The sequence below is a fragment of the Patiria miniata genome, unplaced genomic scaffold (genome assembly GCF_015706575.1).
Source record: "Patiria miniata isolate m_02_andy unplaced genomic scaffold, ASM1570657v1 HiC_scaffold_17, whole genome shotgun sequence".
NCBI lineage: Eukaryota > Metazoa > Echinodermata > Asteroidea > Valvatida > Asterinidae > Patiria > Patiria miniata.
The window spans coordinates 11,378,274-11,400,561 of record NW_024037055.1 but is presented as its reverse complement, the minus strand read 5'-3'; the positions used below and the strand labels follow the sequence as shown (position 1 = coordinate 11,400,561).

The window sequence follows — 22,288 nt, the reverse complement described above, 5'->3', positions numbered from 1 at the left end:
CGTACTATAAGGAAGGATGTGTAGTTCCGTTTATAATAATGGTGACATACATGTATGATAGGTGACTACATTCTCATAGGGCTTTGAATTATGACGTCACATGTCACGTGATTACGTCATGATGACGTAACATCAACTGTCATCTATAACACATCACGGTCTAGGTATACACCAACATTCAACATAATCAGACATGTTGTTCTGTAGATATTGGCCGTCAAAAATATGCACTTTTAATATGAGGTCACAGGACGTCACTGGAATGTTCATCATTATCACATCCCGGTCTAGGTACATACTAAGTTTTAACCTAATCAGATCTGAAGTTTTGTTGATACTGGCCTATAAAATATGCAATTTTAATGTGACGTCACATGTCACGTGATGACGTCATCATGACTGAAATTTTCATCTATAACACATCCCAGTTGAGGTACATACCAAGTTTCAACCCAATCAGACCTGTAGTTCTGTTGATATTGGCCTTTAAAATATGCACATTTAATACGACGTCACTTGTCATGTGATGACGTCATCGTGACGTCACTTAAATTTTCATCAATAACACATCCCTGTTTAGGTACATACCAAGTTTCAACCCAATCAGACCTGTAGTTCTGTAGATATTGGCCTTTAAAATATGCACATTTAAAATAACGTCACATGTCATGTGATGACGTTATCGTGACGTCACTTAAATTTTCATCTATAACACATCCCGGTTTAGGTACATACCAAGTTTCAACCCAATCGGACCTGTAGTTATGGAGATGTAGGCCTTCAAAATATGCACCTATATTGTGACGTCTCAGGTCACGTGATGACGTCATGATGACGTCAATGTTCGGCGATCATCTTCAATTGCTGGTCTAAGTGTGTGCCGATTATAAAGTCAATCGGATTGATTTTAGTGCCCAAACGGCCTTCCACTGTAAAAGCGTGTACAAATGCTATGGGGATTGGCTGAAAAAGAAGAGAAAACTAGACATATGTTTGTGGACAAACATAGGGCTGTTTCGGCATTATGATTTTTTATTATACGTCCCCGACTATGCGCATGCATGAACATAAAATCTGTCAAAGTTAGCCGAAAATCGGCTAAAACGGTCACTGTGATGTGGACAGGATTTGACCTCGGCAACACGTGCTCTGCAGGCTGACTGACATAAGATGTATGTGCGTAACGTACGTGTATGTACATACAGACGTTCTGTGCATGTTTTAGAGCAGAGGTATTGTCAACCTGAAGTTTAAAGTGTGCGCAGGGCATGTCCGAGTTCGCTTATTGCCTCGAAGCTTTGAAATATTTTAGACCTACCCTTAAATCGACAAAGTAAAAACTAACATAAAAACTGCCAGGGTTGATTTTTCAGGAATTTTCAAATGAAAAAGGGTCTTTTTATTTTAACTTCCGGTCTGATGATGTCATTCGCCTAAAACTTCGCACACATCTTAAGTGGGTCAAGGTCATCATATACACCAATATTTAGGCGATTCCGACAAACTTCGCCACAGACATCTATTCAAAATACATTTTTGCAAATTTTCAACCTGTCGCTAGAGGGCGCTCGAAGATTGAATGACGTCATTGGTAGATGATTTAAAGAATACTTTTAGCCAAGAGACTAACATCGTTGAAAGCAAGTTCATATCTATTACCATTTTCAAATAATAAGCCACTTCCGGTTTTAGCCTTTTTCGACCGGAAGCAAGGGTCACGTGATTTCACGCACACTGAATGAAATAAAGACCTCAACCTACTCTACCACTTGCCGGTAACAGAATGCTGCGGACGCGTACGGTTGATTTCTTATGCATTTCTAGATATTAAAAGTGTCACAATTTAATTGCCTATAAATACACACCGGATGACGTCATCATGACGTCATCATTACACAATGTTGTTTGAATTAGGGTCTTTGCTTGGACAAAGATTGGTGCAAATGAATTACTGGCAAAGAGTCAAAAATGCCCTTCGAAAATCGACACATTTTTTTTATTTCTGTGTACAAAGTCTATGGGAAAAATTAAATATTCAAAATTCTATAATAAATTAGTCAACGACGTCACCATGACGTCAATCTTCGGGGCACATCTTCAGATGCTGGTCTAAGTGTGTGTCGAGTATAAAGTCAATCGGATTGATTTTACTGCCCAAAGCGCCTTCCACTGTAAAAACGTGTACAAATGCTATGGGGAATGGCTGAAAAAAAAAAAATCTTAACGAACAGAGAGGCTGTTTCGGCAAAAGTGCCGAAACAGCCAAAAAAACTTAAAAAAAAACTTGACTTATGTTTGTGGACAAACATAGGGCTGTTTCGGTATTTTTTTGTGACATGTGACATGTAAAGTTTGAAGTACAAGTTCCATCTAGGAAGAATGTGTAGTTCTGTTGATAATAACTGGTGGCATATAATATGTGATTACATTCCCATAGGCTTTGAATTATGACGTCACGTGACGTAATGACGTCATGATGACGTCACATCAATTTTCATCTATAACTATATTTTTGTTTGTAAATAACAACTTAGCCATAGCATACATCGTTGAAAGCAAGTTCACATCTTTCACCAATTTTAAATTACAAGGCACTTCCGGTTTCAACCGGAAGGAAGGGTCACGAGATTTTGCACATAATATATAAAAATTAAGACCCTGGATTATTCTATCGATTCCTGCAAACGTCAAGTTCAGGTCTCTCAAGGTTGAATTTATATTGATTTTCAAAGATCTATTAATCTTTAACGTGACGTCACGTGACCCATGATGACATAATCATGACGTCACTTCAATTTTCATCTATAACACATCCCGGTCTAGGTACATACCAACTTTCAACCCAATCGGACCTGTAGTTCAGGAGATATAGGCCTTCAAAATATGTTTATTTTATATGATGTCATATGTCACGTGATGACGTCATCATGACGTCAAGTTAAGTTTCATCTATAAGACATCTTGGTCTAGGTACATACCAACTTTCAACCCAATCGGACCTGTAGTTCTGGAGATATAGCCCAATCTGTAAGATCTAGCCGAATTCTGCTAGAAAATGGTCACAATAGAAAAATCGCATATAATTTTACGTCACGTGACTCGTGATGACGTCATGATGACGGCAATGTTCGGGGCACATCTCCAGATGCTGGTCTAAGTGTGTGCCGAGTATAAAGTCAATCGGATTGATTTTAGTGCCCAAAGTGCCTTCCACTGTAAAAAACGTGTACAAATGCTATGGGGAATGGCTGAAAAAGAAGAGAAAAAAAATAAAAGAAAAAAATAAAAATCTTAACGAAAACAAAGGCTGTTTCGGCAAAAGTGCCGAAACAGCCAAAAATAAAAACTTTAACAAAAACAAAGGCTGTTTCGGCCGGTTGCCAAAACAGCCAAAAATTGGAAACGTACAACTGAACTATGCAAGTCAAACGCTGTCGTTCTAGCAGTGGCAATGAAAAAATGAGCATTCTATCCTCAAAAGGGTTGTTCGATCTCGTTATTTGAGCAATCATTCCATGAATCAGTTCATTCAAATTCAAAGTCAATTTGTTCATTGAAATTCGTTGAAGGCCTTAGAAAGGTGTTAGTTATTCGATTTAGTCAATTGGCAAACAGTTTTCACATACATGTGTCTGCATTCAAATCCCTGTATGGTATGCGCTTTCTCCTGATTCGCATTTGCCTATAATTAATAATTGACATACTTTCTTTTTAATTTGAAAAGACCCACATAATTATATACAGAAACAAAGAAAAATGAACAGCTCCAGTCCTGATGTGCACACAACACGAGTAACAAAATCCCCGTAGACATAAAATCACAGAACGATACAAAACTATCATTCAGAACTAAAACAGTTAAAAAATATATAGCAATACATACTGCAATCATCCATATCACATCTAAAGTGAACACTCGGAGTTGAATTTAAAACTCTAAACGAAAAAGAAATACACAGGCAGATTGATCATGTGAGCTTCGATGACTTTTAATTTTATTACACCACTTGAAAAAAACAGCTGAAATTAAAATAAAGAATACAAGTGATCCGAGGATCGTAAGTGTCGTCTTTTTCCGCGGTTGATCCCTATCATGTTTTGTGTTCTAAATAAGTAACAATTATGTGCTTTTTTTAAAACGATCTCAAGTGATCCCTAGATGACCTTTGACCTCCGATTTCGGAAGAGTTGTGTTGATTCCCCAAACAAGGATTAAAATCCATCGAATGACCCGCATACATGACCTATGACCTCAGTAATCCCACCCAAGGGCACTGCATCCACGGAGGAATAAAAACACATGCTAAATTAGAGTTAAAAACTAAATGTATTTTTTTACAAACCTAACATGTTTTTACGATTTGAATGCATTTCCAAATGAAATTTTACAAACCTAACATTTTGTTACAAACCTAACAGGAACGGGAACCAGGCTGTATGGAAAATTAAACTGCACCCGTGATGTCATCCTATGGGCTCCGTACACAAGTACTCTTCAATGGCCAAAAAGGACAGCCTCGACTCAATGGAGGAATGCATAAGTGACGCTGACCGGCTATTAAGTGTGTACTGCACGCGTATTTCGATAACTGCACGCCCTGCGTGTAATGCGCTCGCGTGTTCCTGAACGTCACGCCACATCATGAACGCACTTGTGCACCACTTCTTTCTTTCCTGCATGTGTACGGGACCAACAGATTCTGAAATCGTACAGATGACAGATGGCGCCATTCCGCACCCGTTGATCAGCTGAAAACAATATTCACATAATTTTCATAAGTTACAGACGACCTAAACTCATGAAAATTTCTGAGAACATTAAATATGAATTTTACAATCATATTAAGGGCTGAGATTGTTCAAATGTAAATTGATTCTGAAAAAAAGAAGAAGAGATTTTAAGAGAAAACTGCAAACGAAATATTCTTTGCAGTTTTGTTTTTAACTTTAACTTTTTGTTTTTAACTTTACTTAATATTTTTATGCTTTCTCATTACGCCTGTTAATCTATACATGCTTCTTTTCACCATTTTAGACTTGCCTGGGACTATGTTTGCCGCTTGGTCTGTCATTTTTTTTTTCTGTGGGTTTCTCATTGCCTCTATCTTTGGCCAAGTCACTTTTCCCTTTGTTCCAACATTTGTCAGTGTTACTGCTACAACCTTTGGATGATTCGCTGCTCCCTGGTTTGCTAGAGTTGCTAGTCTGATCAACCTCTCTGTCTCGGGGTCTGTACTCCATGCCTCCCTCTCGTTTCGATGGTCTCTGATCCCATCCCCTTGCACCCTGTCCATCTCTCTGGTTTCTCTCCTCTTTCAATTGGTCCTCCTTCCCCCTGCCTTTACCTCCCCTCTGCCTTTGGTAGAGGCTCCCTCTCTGCCTCCATTCGAATATTTGCTATCCCTTCCGGCATCTCTTTTGTCACTGCCAGTCTTTGTCCTGTCTGACTGATATGCTGGCTGGGCTTCTGCATCCCGTGAGCTAGACCTGTGACCTTTGGTCTTGTCCCTTGGTTCCTTGACATCTTGGCATTTAAAAACTGATGGTCTCTGTCCCGGCTGGTACAGGGCCATTGTTGGCCGGTCCTGTGACATGACCAAATATGTGAATGGTTACTGATTGAAAACAAGCTGCAACAAGCATTTACAGTGATGCAGCTGTGAAGTATAGTCTAATCACTGGCTCAACGACTCACTCAGATGAACAGTGAACATTCAGTTGACTATTGCTCTGACTTCTATGCAAGGGTCAATTAATTTAAATAGATTACATGCATATATAGGAACTGTGTTCCACATAAGTGTGTATTCAAAACTACAATCCCGGCCAAAATGGTTGAGACACTTCCTTAGCCTCCCACAGTCACCCACTCTCAGTGCTGTAGTCAAGACACCAACGTCATGTCCCTGCCCAAGTCACAAGCCTCGAGTCCGAGTCATGAGTCTCGAGTCCGAGTCACATGTACTTAGTTGTTCACCAAACTAATTAAGTTTTTTTTTTGAATTATTTTTCAATCACCCACTCTGTCTTTTAAGTAAATTCCAGTGTATATAATTTACCTTATGTGTGTACATGTTGTTGTAAACTTTTTGGCATGACACCGGGTCCTGGTGCTCGTTGTGCAGGCGCAAGGCGTGTGCGTGGCCCCTGGATACGATTTTCTGCGGCGCCGTGTTTTGTCAATGGAGTAAAAAGAATGCTACGTTCGTCGCACAAATACATAACGTAAATTTTTTTTTTTGTATGAATACCTGACTCGAGTCACGAGTCACCAAGCTCGAGTCCGAGTCATCATGGTTGAGTCCGAGTCTGAGACTGATTAATTTTCCAATGTGACTCGAGTCGAGTCCGACTCACGAAAAATGTGACTCGAGTCTGACTCGAGTCCGAGTCCTGGACTCGAGTCATACAACACTGCCCACTTCCCCGCTCCCCTGGTCAATGTTGTCTACTCCAGCTGATGGAGCACACTGCGTCATGGGAGACAACGTTGAGCAGGGGCCGGGGGGTTGTGAGCAGGGGCCGGGGGGTTGTGGGCCCAGCGAGATTTGGCCAGGATTGTAGATCAATCAAACTACTGGAAATATGAAATAATCCAGCCCATAATAACCAATAATATATGAAAGCTTAGAGGACATCAGCTCTCCAAGGATATTTGGTAGAGAGTAGGTCTCTTGTCTTCAGTAATTATACTTAAAAGTAATCTGATTATAGCATATACTTGGTAAGTCACCTTATTGCGAAGACGTGCAGACCCGTCTTTCCCTCTTGCTGTCGTCCCAGACTTCTCTGCCGACCCCTCTCTAAAGTGTGTTCCTAGGCCTGAACTCTCCTTCTCTGATGTTGGTCTTTTGTCAAACGATATGGCAGTTTTCCTCTCCTCTTTCCCTCCCGATGATCCCTCCCTACTTTGGCTAGCTGATTTAGACTGGTGGTTGTTTCTGTCCAGTCTCTTTTCATTCAAGCTTGGTGGCTGGTCTTTTTTGGTTCTCTGGCTTTCCCATCTTCCCTGTCTTGTCTGCCGGTTGCCATGAGAATCTCTTTGTTTTTTGTCCCTCTGAAGTTGTCTCTTAGATAATGAGTCTGTAGCTGAGAAATGGTGAAAACTCCATAATGAATAGCTGAGGAATGTTTCAAGAATGGGATATTGAGGATAACTTTACAGGGACGTGGCGCTTCAGGTAGGATGAAAACCCAAGGTACCAAAAAGGGAAGATAAAGAAAGTTTATTTGGGCTTATTTAATGGCACTTTTAATCTGACATTTCATTTTTGTTTTTGTTTTTGCACAGTACTGACATAATGTCTGTGTATGAAATAATCATTTCTACTAAACCATTGCACAATGTCTTGCAACTCATCCAAGCAAACTAATTTCTCTACAAGCTATTTCATGTTACAAGATCACAGTTACAAACAGCTTCCGAAGATTATGCAAGAGCACCTTCAGAGACTTGTACCTTCATGCAAGCCCTTCTCTGCTGCTGTTTCTTCCACCCTGGTTTGCCCAATGTCCCTCTCTCCACCTCTGTCTCCATAATGGGCTTTGTCACGATCTCTGTCCAGTGGTCTCTCCCCTCCCCTGTCTCCCTGTTGGCTGTCTCTGTCCTTGGTCCTCTCCTCCTTTACTCTCTGTTGCTCCCTCTCCCATTCCTTCCGTTCTTGTTTTTCGTCTTTCTGTTGGGAGGCCTTATCCATATTGTCTATGTTTCGCGTACCTGGTGACACCTGGTACCTCTCTGGTATAGGTTTGGACTTGGAGTCTTTTTCCTTCCTAAAAAAAGGAAAAAAGAAATAAAAACAAACAAGTCAGGTGTGTTGACAAACACAAATACCCACAACCAAAGGAAAAAAGAAATAAAAACACACAAGTAACACAAATACCCGCAACCGTGACTGTTCCCATGACATGACACCACTCTTCAAAACATCAACTTACCTAAGTCACATGGAACGTTCATTGACATTGATGCCTATGATCCCAGAATAAAAAGATATTTTTTTTGCTTTTCTGTTGGGAAGTCATTATACATGTACGTGATTTAAAAGCGTGAGTGAATGTAAATAGATCCTGTACAAACAAGCTGAATAAAAAACAACAACACACAGCTGTACATAAAACGAAATAAAAGATCACATTACAATTGTATATTAAACTAGACTTTAATGTTTGTGGACAAATGCAGGGCTGTTTTGGTAACTTTTTTGGTGACACAGGACATGTTAAGTTTCAAGTATAAGTTCCATCAAGGAAGGATGTGTAGTTCTGTGTATAATAAATGGTGGCATATAATATGTGATTACATTCTCATAGGGCTTTGAATTATGACGTCACATGTCACGTGATGACGTCATGATGACGTCACATTAATTTTCATCTATACCTTTAATTTTATGGTAAAGAACAACTTAGCCAGAGCATACATCGTTGAAAGCAAGTTCACATCTTTCACCATTTTTGAATTACAAGGCACTTCCGGTTTCAACCGGAAGGAAGGGTCACGTGATTTTGCACATAATATCAAAAATGAAGACCCTGGAATATTATATCAATTCCCGCAAAAGTCCTGTTCAGGTCTCTCACAGTTGATTTTTATTGATTTTCAAAGATTAAATCTATTAATCATTATGAGACGTCACATAACCCATCATGACGTCATCATGACGTCACTTCAATTTTCATCTATAACACATTCCGGTCTAGGTACATACCAAGTTTCAACCCAATCGGACCTGTAGTTCTGGAGATATACATGTATGCATCTTTATTGTAACATCACGTGACTTGTTCGGCACACATTTTTGGGTGGTGGTCTAAAGTGTGTGCCAGGTATAAAGGCAATCGGATTGATTTTAGTGGCCATAGTGCCGGTAACAAAAATACGTGTACAAATGCAATGGGCAAAAATGACTGAAAGGCCCCCCAAAAATGTCGCTTTTGATTTTGAATGATTTCATCAGTACCTACTTACCTACCACGTTTTATAACGATCGGACTTACCCTTGTGTGTGGGAAAAAGAATCACGTTTTTGATGACGACATGACACATTTTTCAAAATTGTGTGTATCTATGACCTAACAAATCTATTACAACACGAATTTTGAATTTACCACGTTCTGTTGATGAGATATGTCTAAAAGGTCCAAAAATTGAATAAATCATATAAAATCACTAATGACGTCATCGTAACGTCACTGCAATTTTTGTCTATAACATATCCCGGAATACATGCATACCGAGTTTGAACCCAAATCGCACGTCCGGTTCTGTAGATGTAGGGCCCTAAAATATGGACTATTAGGATGACGTCACGTGACGACGTCATGATGACATCATGATTCGGCCTGAATTTTCAGGTGGTGGTCTAAGTATGTGCCAGGTTTGAAGTCGATTGGATCGTATTTCATGAAATTTTTGGTAGTTAGAAGAAAATATCAAAATTTAAAAAAATTAATAAAAAATCAGATGTTGACGTCATTATGACGTCACTTCAGATTTTGAATGCTTTCATCAATACCTACCTACCTACCAAGTTTCATAAGGATCAGACATACCTTTATATGTGAATCCAAAAATCATGTTTTTGATTAAGTCATGATGACGTCACACATTTTACGAAATTGTTTGCATCTTCCTATGACCTAACAAACCTTTTACAAAAAGAATTTCGAATTTAGGACGTTGCCTTGATGAGATATGGCTTAAAGGTCCAAAATTTGAATACTTCATATAAAGTCACATGATGACATCATCGCGACGTCATTGCAATTTTTGTCTATAACACGTTCCGGAATACATGCATACCGAGTTTGAACCCAATTGGACTTCGGGTTCTTTAGATATTTAGGGCCTGAAAATATGCACTTTTAGGATAACTTTACAAGACAAGTGATGACGTCGTGCTGATGTCATGATTCGGTGTATGCCAGGTCTGAAGTCGATCGGGTTGTATTTTATGTAATTTGTGGTGATTAGAAAAAAATATAAAAATTAAAAAAATTAATAAAAAATCAGATGATGACGTCATGATGACGTCATTTCAGATTTTAAAGTTTTTTAACAATACCTACATACCTACCAAGTTTCATAACGATCGGACATAACCTGTTATGTGAATCAACATTATCAGTTGATGAGATATGGCTTAAAGGTACAAAACTTGAATAATTCATATAAAATCACATCATGAGGTCAACATGATGTCACTGCAATTTTTGTCTAAAACACGTCCCGGAATATTCATGCATACCGAGTTTGAACTAAATCAGAATTCCAGTTTTATAGATATTTAGGGCCTAAAAATATGCACTTTTAGGTTGACATCACGTGTCACAAAACACATGATGACATCACGATGACGTCATGATTCGGCCTGAATCTTCAGATGGTGGTCTTAGCGTGTGCCAGGTTTGAAGTCGATCAATTGTGAAAAAAAGTCCTATCCTATGGGAAAACAAGTGGAAAGAAGAAAAAAAAGAGAAAAAAAAGGGCAGTTTTGGTGTGTACACTGAAACAGCTAAAAATAATACAAAATAAAAATCTTAATGAAAACAAAGGCTGTTCCGGCTGTGCCAATAAACATATATTCTGTGGGTGGAAGAACCTTCTTATGATCTCAAAGAAGAATCCACAAACCAAATTTGAAGTTCTTATGTAATGTATTTTTTCAAGTTGTCGCGCTGACAAGATTTCTATTGTTTTGTTTTAGCCACTGTGACCTTGACCCTTGACCTTTCAGCCCCAAATGCAATAGGCTTCTTAGGATTACCTAGAGCAATCCACGAACCACATTTTAAGCTCACGTGTAAAGTATTTCTCAAGATTTTACTGGACACACACACACGTCTTCGTAAACACTGGCAATCGTGGACCCCCCATAGTCCGTAATCCTCATTTCTTTGTTTGTACCAACTTTTCAGCAACAGCTCTCATTGGTTTTGAACACGAATTTCAATTGTGGACGTTCAGTCAATCGTGGACCCATTGTTAATTCCCTAACCCTTTTGTCCCTAGTCCTTGATTGCCGGTGTTTACACATGCACCCACGTTTGTTATTGGTGTAAATCGAGCATCTACTATTGTTCCTCTTCCCTTTTCCTTTTTAAACTCTTTTTGCAACTTTTTTTGCAACAGCTCTCATTGGTTTTGTACACGTTTTCTAATCGAGGTCATCCTCTATTTTGGTTTCTGTCATCAATTCATCAATCAATAATATCTCTTACGGTTGATTTTTTAGCAATTTTTAAGGTTTAAAGGTCTTTTCATTGTAACTCCCGGTCCGATGACGTTAATAAGCTTTTTTTTGCGCACAGGTCTTGTCTGCATTAAAGTCATCATGTATACTAATGTTGAAGCGATTACCTCAAATTTCGCCACAGACATCAACTGAAAATGCATTTTGGACATTTTTTTAACCTGCCGCTAGAGGGGGCTCGAACACTTCATGGCGTCACCGATCATTTTTTTTGGAAATGTCAACCCAGCCAAAGACTAACATCATTGAAAGCAAGTTCATATCTTTTCCACTTTCAAATTATTAGACACTTCCAGTTTCGACCAGAAGGAAGGGTAACGTGATTTGATGCGCATGAGATAAAATGAAGAAAATATAAAATGTTGATTCCCGCAAAATTCAAGTTCCGGTGTCTCATGGTTGATTTTATATTGAATTTCAAAGATTAAATTAATTGTGTTTTGAATTGACGTCACGTGACCCATGATGACGTCACGATGACGTAATGATGAAAAAGCACATCTTCAGTGGGTTGTGATTCATGTATTGACAATTGAAGTTCATATATATTTTTTTATTTTGACTGTCTGTGAAGTTTTATAAAATTCGGCGAACCAGATCGCCTGGCGAGGGGAAAAAAGGCTTGTCCCACGGACTATTTAGAAATTGCCTTGTGGTCAGGAGACCTTTACAATCTTTTGTTCCACATTATACCCGGCTCTCAACAATGCATCATTTTTCGAAACAAGGGTGTATTTACCTGCAATCATGGACCCCTATTTTCCCTCTTTTGTTTGTACTCTAACTTTTTAGGAAGATCTCCCATATGGTTGTGTACATGATCGTCAATTGTGGACCTTCGGGAATTGTGGACCCCATTGTCCTCTATTGTTCAACATCCCCTATTGAATGCAGAAACAAACTAACCCACAAACACACACACTGACGGAAACAGTATGCCTCTTCAGCTTTGCTGCAAGGCATTAAGAAAACACACAAAAACGAAAAACATGCTAATATGGATGTGGTTAGCATACCTGCCAACATTTAAAAGCCCGAAATACGGACACTACTGGACGGAGTTCCAAGATTTTGAAATTTTAAAAGTCCATAAAAACGTGAAAAGTATTTAAATTTTTCATGCAGCCTGGTTTTCATTTGCATTCTAAACATTTTTTTTTTAGTGTCTGAGAAGTTATTAATTTGTAAAGTTGGTTAGGGGTACCCAATCCCATTATCTGGAACAGAATCGTGACATCAGCTGTCGGGGTTTGCGATCCACTATTTTTCCTTGTTATATATGGTGAATATAAAATGGGTGAAAGCTGTTCCCCCAAAGTTTTACAGAATATTCAATTGTTTTTCAATCCCAAAACTTCAAAATAGGGACGATTCCTATTAAATGGGGACGGCTGGCTGGTATGGGAAAGAAATGGCAAAACCTCCAAGAAAACATGATTTGCCCCCTTCTCCAAATATTGGAACTCCTGTTTAGCTACAATTTAGCTACAAAATTGACCGAGTTTGTGCACCTGTGAAGGCAGAGATGGTTGTTGAGATTGAATTGGATATAATTGTTTGTGCCAAAAGGGCAGCATCCAGCTCTCAGAGGGCTGAGATGGTCTTATGAATGTTTCATTGGCCCGATGACCATGGGCAATGATAAGGTAAAGCACTTTGACCTTTGGTAAAAGAGCCTTTCAAATACCCAACTTTATGATTCAAGTTCACTAGCTCATGATATATCTACCCAGTCACCTGTCATCTTGTCTTGCCTGGTCCCTTTTCCCTGTTTTCTCCTTCACTTTGTTCTTCTCGTCTAAGGGGGCTGATGCATCTCCTTTCTGGTGTCCTTTTTCTCCTTCAGATTTCATGAGTAGCTGTGTGACAACCATTTACAATCATAGTGAAATTGGTCATTTAATGAACACCTGAATGCAAAGTGCAATCAACTGGGAGTTTCGTGGAGTTTAATTAACAATTTGAGTACAAAAGGTTTGATAGTACTGTAACAAAATTTGATTTTATTATTGTCCCAATTGCACCTTTAAACTAAAGAAAGCGCTTTGGCCACAGTAATTCACAGTAGTCATGCATTGCACCTGTTCTCCAGTCAGATTAATGCCACAAAACTATTTCAGAGCTTACTTTTTTCCAACTTAACCCACTGTAAACCACAATAGATAGTATTTGGACTGCAGTCAAACCGCAGATGGAGCTGTCATGCTTGTCTTTGTTGTTTACTCTTAGGGGCCATTCAACATTTTCGATGTTTTTTAATTTGGATTTTTGTTCGAAAATGTGGTAGGGTGGGTCAAATTAATTTATTGAAATTTTTGTTAATCGAAATTCACTTTTTTCAATTAAAAAGATAGAAAGTAGCTCTTTTGACTTGCCAATTCCACTCTCTGTGTTTCGACTCGTATACCCTTTGCCCGTACCGTACGGGTACAGTATGCATCCGGTACATGTACAATGTACCGTGTATTGTGTATACCTCAATAAGAGCACCATATGCATGGGGACCAGTGAAGTTAGACTTAAAGCATGCGTAAAATCAGTACGCCGTGCAAATGGAGCGGGATTTTGTCTTAATATACGCCACGAGTGTCGGTTACGAATCGTGGCAATGAAATAAACCTACTTGTGTTCAAGACTACTTAGGCAACCTGCATGCATGCGCGTGGTATATTTACGTGCAATGAACATGGCAGCCCCCATCCACACATCTGGAAAGCGCGAGTTGAGAGCTCAATTTTTTTTTTCTATAAAAAACGACTGAAATTTCTAAATAAACTGATACTTTTTATTACCGTGTAGATTGGACTAGTTGTGCGTGTTTCCAGGAGGATTCCCTATACGTACGGGCATGCCAGTGGGCCGTGTTGTTGCAAAGGTACTGTATACGGACTGCAGCTGCATTCCACTGTCACTGAACTGGACATTCGTTATGTTTTTTTATTTAATGGAAAATCAATATTTTAAGATCGAAAATTGGGGTGGGTGGATGGGTCAAAACAATTTGGAAAAAAAAAATCAAAATTTAAAAACAATCGAAAATTTTGAATGGCCCCTTACAATATACAGTGCTAGGGATATACCGGTACGTTCCTTGCCCCCATACCTGTACTTAGTGTTTATGCAAATATCTACAAATAAGAAAGATACACTGCATTAGTACTCCTAATCTTGGAATCCTTATGCATATTTTGACCCAGCACTATAAAACCCCTTTGAAAGCCCAGTAGGGCGTGGGCTTGCAACTGGGGCATGGTATACAAATACTGAGTGGCTCAGCGTGGAATGGGAGGAATATTATCGCAAGGTAAAATCTGGACTATTCCATTTCACGAGGTGAAGCCGAGTGAACTGGAAAAGATTTTACCGAGCGACAATATTCCTCCCATTTCACAATTTTAAAGCCACTCAATGTCTGTTTTATATAACTGACATATAGATTCTTGGGGGGGGGGCAGTCTTTGAGCAGGCACCCCTATGTTTTTCAAAATTACAAAAATTATAAAATGAAGTCTGCCCAAAACACCTGTTTCAACTCACATAATTGTTAGACCACACGGGGGCATGGGCTACTTACTTAATGAGCTCCCGAGGTTTATTACCGGGTATTTTGGAGTAATTACGTCTCTTCCCAAAAATCCCAAACCGCACCACGGCTGCAAAGATTTCACAGCTATTCCCACATACACCCCTTTGAGCACTAGCAAAATGATAAAGTGAAACTGCTTAGATCAAGGTGTACTGGAAGTCAGAGTAGAAGTCAGAGTATCCGAGGAATATTTTCTGAGGATTGCCTGTTTTGCAAGAAGAAAAAGTTGCCAAAAGCAAAAATGAGAGTTGAAATGCCTGGTTCTTGTGAAACACTAGAGGCAGGAGAATCTATCTGTAGGGCCACAGAAATGCTTCATGACTATGAGTATGAAATGCTCACCAAGATAGGTGGCGTTGACATCGTTGCAAAAGAAGTCAAGTATCACCAGTCATGCAAAAGTAAATACCTAAAGTCTGCTGAAAGGGCCCTGTGCTTGTGGCACGGTGCCCGAGAAAACCTGTATAGACGATACAGTGAAATCTCGATAAGTCAAAACTGTTTAACTCGAAAACCCTATGAACTCAAAAACATGCCCACGCTTACTCAAAATTTCAGTTAAGTTGAACTCAAAATCAATAGGTGCAGAAATAAACGACCCAATCAATAAGCCAAATTCAGAAAAGCAACAAAGAGGCTATTAGCATCCATAGTATTGTTGAAGCAGCCTATTCACTGCAGTGCAACTGACAACAACCCAAGCGAATCGTGACCAATCACAGGAACTTTTGGTGCTTGCAAATTTTGTGATTGGTAGTGACTACACTTCAACAAACAACACAAAATAAAGATTTGCTACATGAAATTACACAGTTTGAGTGGTGTATTGTTAGATTTATTGTTGCAGCAGACACTCTTAGGTAAGGCCAAAAAAAAAAATATCCGGTCTCTGGTCAGACCAAAGTTCCGGAATTGACGCGGCCACGCGGCTTTTTTTTTTGGGGGGGGCTTTTTATTTTTTTTCTTCAAGCTTGGATTGTACAGACAAGGTGGGTACTATTTTGCTTTTTGGTGTCCTCATGTACATTGGTGTCCTCCATAATTTGCCTTGGTGCTTTCGATCATTTGCCTTGGTGCAATTTCCCATTCCTTGGTGCTGTTTGGTAAAAAAAAATTGAGGAGGTGCGGAAATAGAGGGCGCTGTTGGAGCTACCGCAGAACATTTTGGAAAAAAAAGATCGACGCGCATGCTTAAAATCGACACGCGCGCTGACCAGAGACCGACTTATTTTTTTTTTTTGGCCTAAGACAAATTTGAGCAAAATGATGATTTGTGATTGAAAAAAATACACCATTAAAATCAGTAAAAATAAGGAGCATGAGCTAAATAATGTGTCAGGCATAGGGAGTTACGATGAAAGCCAAACATGTACATTGTATGCATAATTTGGGAACTTTTGGGAAAAATTGGGAACTTTGCATAACTCACTGTTTATACTCCTATGTTGAACGTTCTGTAATAAATTACAGACATTCTGAGTTGTTGTCGATTTATGACAGATATTTTGACTTGTGTGGAGATGCTGATAAAATTTCTGTTGCTACCATTCAGAGTCTGTCCCGCATCCTTCTGAGGAGATTTGCTGGCAGATTAAAACGCCAGTCTCCAATAGGGAAGAAACTGGGGGTTGTCGTTTACAATGCATGACTTGCTGACAAAGCCGTGCAAGTTACATTTGACTACAGGTCAAGTGCTAAAAGCAGCATAACTCAAACGGCCCTTCTCCTTCGGAAACAAATAAAGGAGGTCATAAAGAAGAAGTTTTCTAACCCTTTGCGGTGTACATCTTTCAAGGAGGGTGAGGTTTCACCACCTGAACTTGTCAAGACATTCTTTCGGATTATATACGGAGGTCCAAATCAAGGTAAACACGGAAAAAACGTTCAGCGACAGGCCCAGTCATCAAGCCAGATGCCCTCTTCATAGTTAGAAACAGGTCGAACGTTCTTAATATCTCAGTGAAATCAATGACAGGAAGCAGAAAATTTGTTACCATTTTGAATCGATTCGGGCACTGCATCAACTACAACAGTGTGGAAGAACTAGAAAATCATTCATTTTCAGCAGGATACCCACGATGCCTGCCCAGATGGTACACAGCCCAATTGTACTATGGGGCTTGCTTTTGACAATTACAATGAATTGTCCTACATGTTATCTTGGGCTGATACTCTCCATGACACCATGGGTATTCTGTACCAGACTGAAGGCCCACCAAAATCCGATGTTCCCACATCTTGGATGGGCAGTCAGTAACCCAGGAGGAAGAAAGGGAAGCTGGATATTCCTGGGACCGCACTTGCCCCATACAGCAGAAAAGCAAATATGACATCTTTCAAATACAAGAATACCATGTCTTCCTCCGCCCTAACTGTTTCGACAAAGCCTGCACCAGAGATTTGATCGAGATGATGTGTCATGCTCTTGAATTGGAAAACATACCGATGTGGGCAGGCTTTAATTGCAGGTACTACACAGATCATCTACCACAGCAAGTGGTGCATTACATTTCTAACTTCAAGCAACCTCCGGCGAGTTTGGACCTCGTAGTGGAAACATTGCGCATTACCAATAAATTACCAGCAAAAGTATGGCATTGTGACCCACGACCTGAACATAGCTAAACCTTCAATACAAATCCAGGCAACAGAAGCCCCTTTGTATGATGATGTGTTCATCATGTTTGCGGATTTCCACATACAAACGACCTTTTTCAAAGCTATAATGAAAGATAGTTGCGGAGTCAGGTGGTCCAAAGATGTTGACCGAATGTGAGGTACTGGCACCTGGTTTACTTTAAATTGGGGCTTAATTTCTGGCACTCACTTCAAGAGATATAATTGCATTCATCCAATTCTGGCTTCAGCCTTGTAGGTGCTTCACTTTCGTGAGTTCTTAGGGGCGGATCAAGGACTTTCCAAACGGGGGGCGGTGGTGCGATATCAGGCAATATCTGACCACTTGACCAATTGTTTTGAGCAAAAGATCATCATTTTAACATCATTTTTACCCCTCAGCCGAGAGGCTCGAGGGGTGTTGTCATCGCCTAGGGCGTCCGTCCGTCCGTCTGTCCCTGTGTATGTCTGTCCGTTCTGACCATACCACCCTTGTGGGGTGATGTTCCTTTCAGAACACATCACCCCACTTTTTACACAATGGAAAAACATCACCCCAGAAGGGAATCTTTAGAAAAAGGGATAATGGGAACACAATGCTATCACCCCACAAGTCCGTCTGGCTAGAACATCCATCCGTCCGTTCTGACCATACCACCCTTGTGGGGTGATGTTCCTTTCAGGACACATCACCCCACTTTTTTCACAATAGAAAAACATCACCCCAGAAGGGAATCTTTAGAAAAAGGGATAATGGGAACACAATGCTATCGCCCCACAATTCCGTCTGGCTGGAACGTCTGTCCGGGTAGCTTAGTTTCCGGATGATAACTTGAGTTAGAAATGTTGTTTGGGGTTGTAACTTCGGTAGGGGGTTGCCCTTAGGAGTAGGCAAGTTGGGATTGGTTTTGAGGTCAAAGGTCAAGGTCACTGTGGTGAGTTAAAGGCAAATGGTTTCCGGATGAAAACTTGAGTTAGAAATGAGATTTTGGTGTCTAACTTTGATAGAGGGTTGCCCTTGGGAGTAGGCAAGTTGGGATTGGTTTTGGGGTCAAAAGGTCAAGGTCACCATGGTGAGTTAAAGGTAAATGGTTTCCGGATGATAACTTGAGTTAGAAATGAGATTTTGATGTCTAACTTTGATAGGGGGTTGCCCTTGGAAGTAGGCAAGTTGGGATTGGTTTTGGGGTCAAAAGGTCAAAGGTCACCGTGGTGAGTTAAATGTAAATGGTTTCCGGATGATAACTTGAGTTAGAAATGAGATTTTGGTGTCTAATTTTGGTAGAGGGTTGCCCTTGGGTACAGGCAAGTTGGTTTTGGGGTCTGCAGTTCTGTTTATAATGAATGCTGGCATATAATATGTGATTACATTCTCGTAGGGCTTTGAATTATGACGTCACATGATGACATTTTCATGACAACACATCAATTTTCATCTATAACACATCCTGGTCTAGGTAGATACCACTTTTTTGTAGGAACAAAACAATCAGAATAAAAATCCTTTAAATTAACCTTTGAACTGAAAGGGTTTGTAAATAATTGGCTACACAAATATTCCAGATATATATAGTTGTGAACCTTTTTAAGGCCTGTTAATTGAATGATCATAGATCGTAAGATACAAAAAAATCCCCTGTATAGAATATGTTAAGATTGTGTTTGGGAGTTCCGTACATTTGATAGACTAATGTTTTTAGATTGTTTAAACTGGATGAAAGCATACTTTTATTATACTTTATTTGGAAATTAAGAACATCTGAGAATTTACTTGGCAGTGGATTATTATTAATTTTATTTCAGATGCAGTTTCCTACCATCAATGAAAAAAAAATGACCTTCGTCAATGTGTTGTTTCTTTGAAAATTCATTTGGAACATGATAGACCTGTTTCTTGGGATAAGTTACATCTTAAATTACTGTTTGGGCAAAGAGAATATAAATTCAGCTGGAAATAAAATTATAAGTGCCTTCTCAGAGGAGCTTCCAGTCAATGATTGACAGCGGCCCATAAATACAATGTAGATACAATGTATCTTTCTTTGAGTCCCCGATCGGCGCTTCGGATTGATAAAGGCCTGTGAGAATATGTGCTGAACAAAGACACAAGTTATCAGCCCATGACAATGAGGAATTTTTAGACTGAACTTCGGGATTGGAGGACAATGTTGTCACTGGGGCTTGGGCGGCACTTGGGGTTTGCGGTCTAGCTGTATTGAGTTGACTGTACCGGTGATCACAATGACTGGTGGCAGGCGGTGATCGTAGGTTAAATAACAGAATTGTGGAGGGTTTATTCAGGCATTGCCTAAGTTTTATCAAAAAACGAAAAGCCTATAAATGTCAGTTTTGATTCACTGGATACCGGATTTCAAACTTCTTTTTGGAGAATGCCAGGATATTTCAAATTTAGAGTTCGTCTGTATTTTGGAATTGTGTGACGTCACATTCGCGCAGCAAAAGCCAACGCATCGACAAGGGATTCCCCAGTTCTGAAGCTTCTTTTTGGTTAAAAATGGTCACATGATGTACTATGACATCATTTTTCAATTTTCTATAATCAATATTAAAGATTTGTCACCTCTGGACGTTATCGGCACTTTTCTCATCGCATACTCGTAAGCTTTTCTATGACTCTGTGCCAAAGTGACGTGTTTTGGTGGGTGCGGGCTTTACACTAACACAGAGTTATTTATGTACGGAAAAATAGGTAAAATTTCACGAATGAAAAAGGTTTAGAAATGGAGGAATATGCAACGAAAATTGTAAAAGGCCTAGTGTAGTTTTATTAGGATATACCACGTGCACTGCATGCACGCATCGTGCATGCGTGGTGATATATTTTGCTAGACCGTAGTGCAGCGGTTGTTTATTGTGCATGATTATTGTGCACATGAGCTACACGCATAAAAAACATGTTTCTGCATTCATAATGTTGACAGTTTGGATGTTGACAGTTCAAATTGCCGCATCAGATCCACATTTTGCATTCCCATTTGATCGTGATCTGCCAATTGCCGGATCTGATCCACCAAATGGGGGATCTGTATCCTAGTCCAGAGGTGGATCAAGAAAGGTGGATCTGATCCTGATCCACTTTATAACGGTTAGCATTTCTTCTACACACAATTGCCGGATCTGATCCACCAATTGGGGGATCTGATCCGGCAATTTGGCAAAAGGGGATCAGATCCTCGAATTGGTGGATCTAGTGGGAACAGGGTCTTAATCAAGGCATCGACTTTGCCCTGAACTGCAAGTCTTTTGTGGTTTATAATTCTCCATAAGTGGATTACGTTGACAATGCATGTTCACGATAGGATTTGTGGCCGTGCTTCATAAATTGTAGGCTGTATTGTATCTTTAAACCAAGCATACTTTTGAACAGTATTTTTGTCTGTTACCTTTTGGATAGGTGCAAATGATGGACTGTAGCTTTGAAAAGACCGTTTCAAAGTCTTCAAGGCCTGGTGGCGTTAAAGATCATAGCTACATTTTTTCATGTTCTGAAACAATTTAATTTGGCAGTTCTGAAAAAGTTTCCTGAATTATTCATCATTTTTATTTTGTCATTTTTAGACCAAACTTGAACAATTTCATGGAGAATGGCGATCTTGTATTCATCATTTTTCAAAGCATTGAAAATTTACAAACAAACAAACAAACAAAAAATCCACCTTTATCTTTTGAGGCTCCTCTTTGTCAAACTCTTTCTTGACTTTTCCTTTCTCCTTCTCCTTGGCCTCCCGTTCCCTTTGCCGTTGCTTCTCTCGCTGTCGCCTCCGCTCTTCTTCTCGCTTCTGCCTGCGCTCTTCATCACGCTTTTTCTGCTCGCGCTCTTTCCTGCGTCGCTCTTCTCTGGCCTCCTGGCGGATTTTCTATGGAGGGAAGGTAAAGGAGGTGGGGGAGGGGAGGGCAGGGCAAAAGTGAATTGAGGCCGACATTACCAAAAGTTTACAAATCAACACTGTCAAGATTCACAAGCAGATAAACCAGATCCTGCCACTTTCTTCATGTCATGTCAGGAAAGACTGTTAGAGTGTGACACTTTTCATTGATTCCTTTCCATATGGTCTGAGTATACAGCACAATTGTATTCTGCTAAAACATTACAATGATATAATTTTCTCCCCAAAGTCGTGTGGAGAGAGTTTACTAGTGACTATTAGTACTTACCCATATAGCCACTATTGATTAACATGTTCTGTTGAGGAAATATGGCCTTAAAAAGCCATAAAAAAATCATAAGATGACATCATCATGATGTCAATTAAGAGTATGTCCACGAGAGGACCATGCAGACCGTGACAAGGTGGGGGTCGGCGGATTTGGTTAAAATTCTGGGGGTAGGTGGGTCATAGGTAGCCTTGAGGTTGTACAAAATATTTGGCCAATCTGACCTCCGTAGCAGAAAAAAGAGCCAAAAATGTGTTTTTATTAGTGAAAAATGGTGATTTTTATGATTTTGGGGTACAAACGTTTAAACGCTTGCTGCTCAACAGGGGAAAGCAGCAGAGAAATGAAATTTGCAGGGTCCTGAGGTTGTATCCTGACCTAAAACCAGGTACTCAAAATTTAGAAAAAAATTGCTCTTAGGAGGCAACGGCACTAAGGGTACCCCCAAAGTTGAGTCATAGAAATAGCGATCTTTAAGTCGCCGTAGCGTCATTAGTGCAGGTCTTTGAACAATGACACTCAGGTGAAAGAGAGTTCTTATCATGGTCCTTAAGTATCAAGAATAAAAACATTGTCAGCAGTTTTTAGTATAAAATGGCAGGAGTCTGTTTTACCCCTATTTTTCGCTAGTAAAGGGACGGGGGAGGGGCATACA

At 39.8% G+C, this 22,288-nt stretch overlaps 1 protein-coding gene across 4 annotated transcripts in view; it reads right to left on the bottom strand.

The window, feature by feature from the left end:
* Window positions 1–3,973: 3,973 nt before the first annotated feature.
* The window catches only part of LOC119723821 (regulator of nonsense transcripts 3A-like), an 83,204-nt gene continuing 64,889 nt past the window's right edge, over window positions 3,974–22,288 (bottom strand). For 3 of the 4 annotated variants that reach the window (XM_038194698.1, XM_038194700.1, XM_038194701.1), the window contains 5 exons: window positions 21,135–21,335; window positions 12,993–13,114; window positions 7,460–7,773; window positions 6,734–7,089; window positions 3,974–5,585 (listed from right to left, as the gene is read on the bottom strand). In XM_038194698.1, coding sequence (XP_038050626.1) covers window positions 5,316–5,585; window positions 6,734–7,089; window positions 7,460–7,773; window positions 12,993–13,114; window positions 21,135–21,335 — 1,263 coding nt within the window. In that variant the 3' untranslated portion in view covers window positions 3,974–5,315. The remainder of the gene's footprint in view (window positions 5,586–6,733; window positions 7,090–7,459; window positions 7,774–12,992; window positions 13,115–21,134; window positions 21,336–22,288) is intronic. The other variant, XM_038194699.1, reaches the window with a different exon arrangement.